The 10,353-nt window shown below is 41.2% G+C and overlaps 1 protein-coding gene across 1 annotated transcript in view; it reads left to right on the forward strand.

Annotated features, from left to right (window-relative positions):
* The window catches only part of LOC306973855 (dolichyl-diphosphooligosaccharide--protein glycosyltransferase subunit STT3B), a 162,987-nt gene extending 153,930 nt beyond the window's left edge, over nt 1–9,057 (forward strand). The window contains exons 13-16 of the mRNA XM_079570917.1: nt 2,124–2,297; nt 3,045–3,158; nt 6,092–6,298; nt 8,310–9,057. Of these exons, the coding sequence (XP_079427043.1) occupies nt 2,124–2,297; nt 3,045–3,158; nt 6,092–6,298; nt 8,310–8,384 (570 nt within the window). The 3' untranslated portion in view covers nt 8,385–9,057. The remainder of the gene's footprint in view (nt 1–2,123; nt 2,298–3,044; nt 3,159–6,091; nt 6,299–8,309) is intronic.
* The last annotated feature ends 1,296 nt before the right edge of the window (nt 9,058–10,353 follow it).

Raw genomic sequence — 10,353 nt, forward strand, 5'->3', positions numbered from 1 at the left:
CACATTATGTTACAGCGCAAGGGAAGCAATGCCCTGTTTTTGCCTGTTTATTTCTTGCATCAAATTGCTTACCACAGCCTTCGCACGACATCGCAGTCGCTTGTATACAGGCCGCGTTCACGTGGCATTACAACATTCTTCAGAGCCTATAGTTTATAATTGAGGTGGGGGGCAGCTGAAAAGTCCATGGAGAGGTTACTATAGGTCAAATGCAGATTTCTATAGTTTATTGCCAATTTCTCTGTAATTCCTGGGCCAATTCACATGAAATGAAAAATGTCACACAAAGTTCAAAGTCCTCTCTTTCAGCACACGTGAACTATGGTCTAATTATTTCCTCATAAAGGCGTCCAAAAGTGGTGACAATATTCAAAAACATGTGCCAGTAGAAAGGTCTTGCAGCCATAAGAAAAATGTGGGGGGGACTATGTCTCTGAACTGGCCTGGTGTCGCCTCCGGGTCCCCCCAGAACAGCTGGAGGAGGTTTGTGTGGATCAGGACGTTTGGGCATCTCTGCTCAGACTGCTGCCTCCACGAAAGAAAGAAAAAAACAAACGGAAGAAAATGGATGGGCGGATCAAAAAATGATCAAGGAAAACATTTTGGCTGTTTCTCTCCCATAGAGCTGTATTGTATAGATTTATGTGGGAAAGTGTACATTCAAAGCCAACTTTCTTAAATTGTGGGAACAAATCTCCACATACCGGACATAGAACCTATAGATCCCAAAATCTCAGTCCTGTACTTAACAATCAAAATCAGAATGAGAATACTTAACCTGTAACACTTGTAATTTTCATCTACATGCTCAAGTGTCATGCGGGCTGGCTTGCATTGGAAAAAACCACGAGAAAAGAGATGGCAATGTGAATGTGCTCCTACTTTAAAGAGGGGCATATTGGATTTACACTTTGGATGCAATGAGTCCCAAAGGCCTCAACGAGGATGTTGACCTTAGACCTTTTCTTTAAAAGTGTGTCTCAGGTTGTAGCTCCCAGCTGAATGAGTACGCGTACAAGTGGGATATGCCTTTTTTCCGTTTTATTTCCAGTGAGATCTCTGTATATCACCACCGTAAGAGCTAAAACATATATTACAGTGCATCAGTTTTAGGTTTAATTAACATTACAAACATAAAATAGAACACACATACCTTATTTCCCCATCAGCTAGGGCTAAGAGAGCCATTCAAAACTATCTAACCATCCAACCCGCCATGACCTTTTAAACACTTCCTGCTTCTTCATAACAGGAAATGGCTTGAGCAATGCCGGAAGTTACCAAAATAAAATCCAAAAAGAAGAGGAGAAAACTTAGTCCAATACACAGGTTCTATAATAATAATTCTCTAATACTCATGTTCATCTTTGAGTGAACCCCGGAGTCTATGTATATGAATGTTTGCTTACTAATGTATGTAAATATTTGTAAATATTGCACTTTTGTGTAGTTTTTTTTGTGGTGTTTCCGGCTTGCTTCATTTATGTGAGCCCACATTCATCTTTTTCAACTGTCTCAAGGACCTGTACAGTTTTGGTCCTTGTATTTAGAACTTCTATATGTTGATCATGTGACCTGTCTTGCGTCATGTGACACATGGCACCACATGACCCGTGTAATCAGCATCTTTGTATATGTACAGGTGTGTTTGAGCTCGTTCTTAATTGTCTGAAGAAGGGCTTGGTGAGCTATATTAAAACAGTTGTGCGGATCTTTTATCTTTTTTTCACTAGTGTCATTTTGATCCATCACACTGACTTGGTTTTAGTGGATGTGCGTGCCTTTACCCACAATACTTTAATAATCCACATGGGAAATTGGGTTGTTGCTGCTGCTCCAATAAATATAGGAAACATTAAAACACAGTACAAAACAACCATCAATAATAAAAGCCATAATAAAGTGCTACTGGGACCGTAAAAATTAAAAAGATAATTCTGAGTTGATGTGTGAATAGATCATAAAAAATATTTCAATATCTTATTTCATGCCTGATTTATTCCATTTGAACCTAAAAAAACAATGCAAAATTCAAAATCAAAACAAGATGAGTCGTGGTTTACTCCTCCTCTTATAACGGTGTTTCTAAGACAATGATTTTTTATTTGTTTGCATGTCGTCAGGTGGGGAAGGCCATGTCGTCCAACGAGAGCGCGGCGTACGAGATCATGAGGTCCCTGGACGTGGATTATGTCCTCATCATTTTCGGCGGCGTCATTGGTTACTCCGGCGACGACATCAACAAGTTCCTGTGGATGGTGCGGATCGCCGAAGGGGAGCACCCAAAGGACATCAGGGTACTGAGCAAAACCTTAGAAATGTATTTTATAGGGAACTGGCAGACATTGTCCATAGAATCACATTTCTCTAAAACAGCAGAGAAAAGAAGGCATTATTATGATGATGAAATATACATTCATTTACGCAAATAAGAGCTCACATTTTGGTCTTTGGACCTTCGTTGTTATTCGTCAATATTGCTTTGGGGGAAGATATCACTCATAACTTCCATTGCAGGAATCTATTATATTTTCCTGGCAAATCTCGCCTCGGGGTCTGAGTCAAGTAGTCAGTAAATCATTGGCAACTTCTCTGAAATCACATCTGCTGCTGCCACTGCCGCTGCTGCTGAAGATGATGTAACAAAACACTTTATTGACACTGACTGACTCTGAGTAAATATTTAATTCTTACTATATTGTATTCTGATTACAAAGTTCTCTTACACAATGTTGCATTTGTATTTATAATAAGAAGAAATATTCATTTAGACCATGTTCAGTGTGAGTAACATGTTTTAGTAGATATTTTATTTCAACCTGAGACTTAATTCCTACATCATTAATATCTCGGCCTCATCAAACCGAAAGTGAGTGTGACCAAAATTACAACGTGATTAATTTGCCTTCAGGGCCTTTGTAGCTTTAGTTTCTTTAATTCCGAAAAGCATTTTAAGACGTGGTCCTATTATCTCGGCGCCTCTTAATGAATACGTCTTAATTTCCTGATCTTACGTCTTTCTAAATTAACTGTGTGTCTTTCAGGAGAGCGACTACTTCACGCCGCAGGGAGAGTTCAGAGTGGACAAGGCCGGATCCCCCACTCTGCTCAACTGCCTCATGTACAAGATGTCCTACTACAGATTCGGGGAGATGCAGGTAATCGTGGTTCTGTCCTGGGACTTCATTTATTAAACTGTGTGTGAGACTCTGACTTTGAAAGTGCGTGGGAAAGTTACGCAAAATTCTGTACGCAAAGTTTTTTTTAGCAGATTCCACGTGGAGCAGAAAGCTGCGGACATCACTCTTTTTTACTGAAGAGTGAACTCTGCTTCTTTGATTACACGGCATCTTTCTGTATATTCCATCAATAAAACTAAACACATGTTTAGAACATGACGAAGAGCCTCAGGTGTCGGCAGTGTTTGCCAATAGCGAGGTTTGGGTTTGCCTATTACCACTCGATAAACTGTGGGGCATTTCATTCATAAACCATTGCGCACGTTGTACGTGAGCTCGGGTTCTGTGTACGATAAAGTAGCGGTTCTGTCCGGGTGGTGTGAGTGAGGAGAGCTCAGTGTCTGCGTGGGGTCTGAGGAGGAAGCGGTGCCGGTGCGTAAAGACGGCCTCGTGTCTGAAGGGCCTGTGACCCAAGCTTTGGATCTAAACACAGTTGGTCAAACTTATGTCCAGAGATGAGTCAACTAAAGCACAGAGTTGGTTCAGTGGGATCATTCTTGCTTCCTGTTCAAAAGCTTCATTAGTGTTCACGAGCGTGCACGTATGCGCACCAATGAGGACAACAACTTAAGTACACAAACACAAATATCGTGATAAGTTGCTCATTTCATTATAATCTTTGTAATTTCTGAATAAATCCTGAAATCATCATCAAATGAACTATTTCAAATGTGACCAAACATGACTTCCTCAAAGTCATGTTTGTCGCTGCTTTCGTCGCCTCCTCGTCTTTCAGGAGAGGAGAGAGGTGTTTCTGAAAAGTGCGTACCTCGTGCGGCAGCTGTATGGTTTGCGTGGAGGAGCACAATGTTTGACGTTAAGTTTGTTTTCTTGAAATACCACCTTTGGCGCAGAGGAGCGGCTACGCAAAGTTTTGGCCTCATTTTATGCGCAGCAAGCTTGATAAATGAGGCCCCTGGTCTTTATTTAGTGCTGGTTTATTCTTGGTTTAGTCCACGTGTAGCCCTTGTTTACTTCTTACATGTACCTGTTTATTCTTGTTTAAGTACTTCATATTCAAGACGTTCTATTGTCATTGGGAGTTGCACGTTTTATAGGATTAGCCTTGTTTAGTCCTGGTTTTAGTCCTGCTTTGGTCTTCATTTAGCGCTGGAATAATTGCCATGCAGTGACCCGCCTCCTTCACAACATCAAACATTCTGGTTTAGACCTGGTTAAGACTTGACTTAGTCCTAACTTCCCTCATTTGAACTGCTTTAGCCTTGTTCTTGCTTGTTTGCCCCAAGTCAACTTTTACTCAAGTCCCGGCTCATTTAGGTTTGTTGAAGATAAGACTCTCTGAAATTGTTGGGGCAAAACAAACTGTTCTTTTAGCTTTCTTTTTATGCTCTTCCTTTGATCATTTCTGTCTAACAGATCAAAATACATTGATATTGAAACTTTCCTGTAGGTTCAGGACCAATTGGTTTCTTCATCAGCTAAATCAAAGCAGTTGTGTGATTTTGTACCTGGGAAATAATGAGGAGGAGCTAACACAGACTCACATACACATACTGATATTTGTGTTGGTCAAATGTGAAGCCTTTTTCTGTGAAATCAAGCATCAACTTCAGTCATTTGAGCTCGTTTCATAGTCCGATGAAGACCTTTGTTTCCATATAGTAACTTAATATAGTTTATATTATTAACCCCATGTTTCTTCGTCGGACCGGTTCACAGTCTGGGGGCTTCCGGATCTCATTGGCTTCTCTGATCCAACAGTGGTATTTGTTCCTCTCCGTGCCGATATCACGGGCATTGTCCCGATCCAATGAGGTGGTTCTCCCTCTTGCAGGGGTCTGATATGGCAGACTTCAACTGTTCTTGTTCTGCTTGTCGTCGAGATCACATGACGACCTGAACATCCTGATTGACCACCAGGTTATTCCATCAATGGATCTCTTATTCCCTGACGGCACGGACATATTCCCAGATGACAATGCCAGGGCTCATCGGGCTCACATTCTGAAAGAGTGGTTCAGGGAGCACGAGACATCATTTTAACACATGGATTGGCCACAGCAGAGCCTTGACGCCATTGAGAATCTTCAGGATGTGCTGGAGAAGGCTTTGCACAGTGGTCACTCTCCCATTATCAATACTAATGAATGTAACACTGGCTCTTTTGACATTGCAAAAGCTTATATTGAAACACCTTTTTTCATTCAGGGACAGTAAGGTGCTTATTTAACCTGAACTTTCCTCTGAATACTGTATGTGTCTCCTACTAGCGGGTGAATTGATGGACATGGTTTTGCCTGAACAATAAACGGTATAAAAGGCAGGAGAGGGTTTGAAAAGAGGCATTTGTACCAGAGGAAAAAGACGCTGGAGGAAGTTGTCAGCTTGCAGCCGATTGTGAATAGAGCGAAGGATACTCGTGTCAGGAAGCCGGAGCGGTGATGAGCTCTCTGACAAATGCGTACGATAAAAAATAGTTGTAGGCTATAGTTAGGAAACAGGAGCAAAGGCAGATACGGTAAAGGAAGGATTTGGAGCTGTGCGCATGACTGAAATAAGCACTGCCTTAACAAGACACAGTAACAGACACACTGCTTCAGAATGGAGCCAATCAGAAATGAGTTATGTTTCCCTCGGTGCAACTGTGTAGCATTTGTGGGTTTGCAGGGATGGCTGTTGGTGATTTAGTGCAATAGGGATAGAAAATAACAAGCAACATACTCATTGTGTCTCAATTTATTTGACTTTTGCAGTGTGGATGGTGTGTTCTCTGTTGGAAATCAAAACTTGGTCTCAAACATGCTCTTTCACTCCGAGTCTCAGTCATAGTTCTGGTTAGGTTCGTTCGAGGTTAATCCAAAGACCCGTCTGACGTGCCTTGTCATCCGCAGCTGGATTTCCGGACGCCCCCGGGCTTCGACAGGACGAGGAACGTGGAGATCGGGAACAAAGACATTAAGTTCAAACATTTAGAGGAGGCCTTCACGTCGGAGCACTGGCTGGTGCGGATTTATAAAGTCAAGCACCTGGACAACCGAGAGTCCCTTGACCACAAGCTGCGCAGCGTGGTGCCCAAGCAGAAGTACACATCCAAAAAGGTGAGGAAGTCCTGTTTTATTTCAAGGATAAAAATAACCGTGTCTTGTAAGTGTTGCATCTAAAGCGGCGCCCACAATGTTGCCATTTAAGGTCCTGAACACGGAAAAATATTTGTTGCTAGGGAGCAAATCGTTATTTTTAGTCCTCCTTCATTTTCCGGGCTTTTACTGCAACTGCCTAAACAATAGCAACGCATTAATTGGTTTTTAATTGTGCCCATTGTTAACTCTGAACAGCCCATTTTCGTCTCGAATCCTCTTCTAATTTGAAGACGTTATATCATGGTCACGAAATAGAAGCTGCTCATGTGAAACTATCCTTCTGTTATTAGAGATTTGTTGTTTCACAGTGATTTGACAGCTCTTTTTTTTATGCTCGAGGGTCCAACTATTTTGGTACAATTCATTTAAGGCTGTACAACATCTCTTGCATATTTGTAGAAATACATTTTCTCTCTATACGGTTTGCGGATAGGATGTGGTTTATGGTGGTCGGATTTGTTGATTTACCCCAGGGCTGCTGTGCCGACAATAGCAGTTTATCACCACGTAGTATGGAGGGAATGAATAAAGACTAACGTGTAGTGCCATATGAAAGTTGTAACACAGACTAGTAAAGCACAATGCAAGTATGAGCTGTGAGTTAAATCTGTATTCAAAGCTGAATTGATATATATATCTTAGCACAACCTCTGATTAGTGTGTAAGAACATAACCACAACACCAGGGTTAGGCACGTTTACTTGGTGGAGGGCCGATATTCTTGATCGTCCAATTTTAGGCTGAAGTAAAGCATGACTTTGTACAAATGCCAGTGTTTTACATCATATTTGGCCTAAATGGCAGTTTTTTGAAGGAATTGATAGAAATTTTCACATTTTTAGAGTACTTTAAGATAAGAAAGATAAGCCATTATTGATCTCACAATGGAGAAATTCACTTCAGCGAAGAAAAACACTCAGGGTTTGCAGAATAGACCGGAAATGTGCACACTTAAATAGTAAACAGAGGTGTCTTATATACAATGACTAAAAACTTTAAGGGGCAAAAAGTATAAACAATAAAAAATAAAATAAACAGTATTAGCAGTGCAGGTTTACAGTTATAGTGCAGGTGGTTGATAAAGTGACACAGATAAAGAGATTATTGCTTGTAGTTTTTGCAAAGAGGTTGTTGTCCATGATGGAGGTGAGCTTGGCTAATGCCCTCCTGTCCCTCACCTCCTCTGCAGAGTCCAGGGGCAGCCCAGGACGCCGCTGGCCCTCCTGACCAGCTTGTTCAGTCTGTTTTTGTCCCGCACTGTGCTGCCCGGGGCCCAGCACATGGTGGATAGCAGAGGCGACCACAGAGTCAAAAAGAAGTCCTGAGCAGGCATTTGATCTCTGATTTGTGTAATAATATTCCTCAAAATCCTCTTGAGGACCAGCGGTTCGGTTTTGGCCTGGCGTTACCTCCCTCTGCACTACACTGGACTATTGCCACCACTCAGCTTTTCTATAGACCTTTCACGTACAGGTGCAACTCAAACGGATACAAGAAGATGAGTTAGGACCGCCGAAAGTGTGGCCCAAGGGCCAAATGTAGCCTTTAGATCAATTTTGTTGGCCCTCAGGCTTCGTTCTGAGTTGACACACAGGAGCTTATGCTTTTTATTGCAAATTTAACAATTCTACATGATTCAGCAACAAACATTCGTGTAGGACAGTGCTGCATTAAGGGTCCAAGCCTAAAGAACGGAGTGCACAGTTAAAACCTCTGATAAATGCACTCGTCTTCACCTTCACCACGGGACCTTGACCACTGATAATATTTTTGAACCATGGTTGCCGTCAAACAAAGGCCTGTCTAAACTATATAAGCAAACATCGTAATAAGGGAACGTGCTGCGACACTTTATCCAAGAGCTATTCAGTTAGTTTAGATTTGCTGCATACACTGCTGCAGAACACTGAGGACACGTCTTGATGAGCTTCTCCTTTTGAACCAAATTTAACGCAGTCTTGTTTTACAGACAACGAAGAGGAAGCGCGGCCACATCAAGAACAAGCTACTGCTCAGGAAAGGCAAGAAACTGCAAAAAAAGTAAAAAACGCAAACTTTTGACTCTTTTTGGACAAAAGGAGCGGGGAAAAAAAAGTGTGAAGAAAACCTCTAACAACCAATGAAGAAGGACCCGGGAGCTACTGTGTGGCTCTGAACGAGGGGGGCGTGTGTCTCTTCACAGCGCCCCCTCGTGTCCAGGAGGATGAAGCGTCATATCTGGTCTGTAACCCAGAAGTGCTCAGTTTTATCCCAAGGAACTTTTGACCTTTATTTTGTTTTCATTTCTTTGTTGTGTTTTTTTTTTACTTGAATGTGTGGCGATAGGCATATAGGGCTGCTCTGTTTTACGTGTAACTACTTATCGGTACGGGGAGGAACGGTTCGGGAGGAGATTTTTTTGCACCAAAGACCTGTCGACCATTGAACTTTGGCACATGCGAACTGTTTTAAATGGACGATCGAGAGGAGCCGGGACAGTTCCTGACGCGTGTACAGCGATGGTATGCGGAATGGAGGAACGACTAATGTTTTCTTTTGGGCTGCGCAATATGAAGTAAACTAAATAATCAATATAACATGGAGAAAACTCATAATATCCCCACATTTAGGAGCGTTTCGATCCTAAACCACAAAAGTTGCCCCAAGAATAAGGGCGTCATGGTGGAGCCCTTTTTCTATTGGTGTGAATATGAGTCTTTCGGAGGGTCCTGGAACCAATAATTCTGTTTTTTTTGACATCCTCAAGTTGCCCCAGTGATACTTGGTGCACAATGGGTAAATTGCAGTAGACACATTTCTACAATACAGTGTTTCAACCTTAACTTTAAGCTCAATTTCTCCCATAATGAGATTTGTAGGGATGCGCTGATCCGATCCTGGTGGATATCGGAGCCAATACCTGGAAAAAATGCGATATCTGGTATCGGCTACAAATATCCGATACTGAACCGATACCAGTTTTGTTTCCCACCACTTTAAAACATAACTTTCACAGACTAAATCTGAGTGGAAATGCTGTACCTCATTTTAAAAGGAAGAACCTGGAGAATTCAATCGCTGAGTTTGTTTTAACTTGCACAAAATGCCTCGGCTAGCAATAGCATGCTGAAAGTAGCGGCAGTATGCTAATGCTAACGTCAACTAATCAAGGCGTAGACAGAAACTATAATTGGATCACCTAAAGTAGCTAATAAGATACAATCAGCCACTGCAGTCACTGGTCAAGTGTTTGTATTTTAGTTAGGGAAGAGGTAATGCATTATGCAGTCCTGTTTCCAAATTATTACCAAGAATATATTTATTACCAGTCATTCATACTGAGTTGGGTAATATTTAGAGTTAAGGTTGATCATATTATCTTAAAGGAGCCATGCTTGATTTTCTTAATTTTCTGTATTGGGATGAAATTTGTTTTGTCCTTTAGTATATGATAAAATCAGACATTTATCCAAAAAACACTGGTTTTAAAGCCTTTTAAACAGTCATAAAATGTCAGGCTTGTAGGCATTTTTTACAGTGAAGTGACAGTTTTCCTCCCTGAAAGTTATGAAACCTGGTTTAAACTCAGTCCCTTTGATGAATTTTGATGTTGTAAATGCATTAGGAAAGTTTGAGGTGAGTGTAGACCAGAAAATAGCAATTTGAAATTTGAGTGACCCTGTTCTTTGTACAATCAGGTATAGCTCCTTTAAGTATTTACCATTTTCATAATTTCATCATCTTGTGCTACAATAGTAAAGTCCAACAATAGATTCTGCCCCAATACTGCCCTCTTGTGGCACAACTCATCCTTTCATGCAAAACTACAAACTCCCATTCAAAAATAATATTTGGTTCTCTTCTTATGGTGCTAAAAAAAACTATTTAATATTATTTGCTCCTAAACCAAATCAAACAACATAATTGGGGATCCTGTTATAACAATATAAATACTTTTACCACAGATAAAGTACTGCATTTCATATTGTGCAGCCCTTCTCATCTCCTTAACTTCTTATCTCCTGCCTACTTCT

Source organism: Gobius niger (genome assembly GCF_951799975.1).
Source record: "Gobius niger genome assembly, chromosome: 14".
In the NCBI taxonomy this organism is placed as follows: domain Eukaryota; kingdom Metazoa; phylum Chordata; class Actinopteri; order Gobiiformes; family Gobiidae; genus Gobius; species Gobius niger.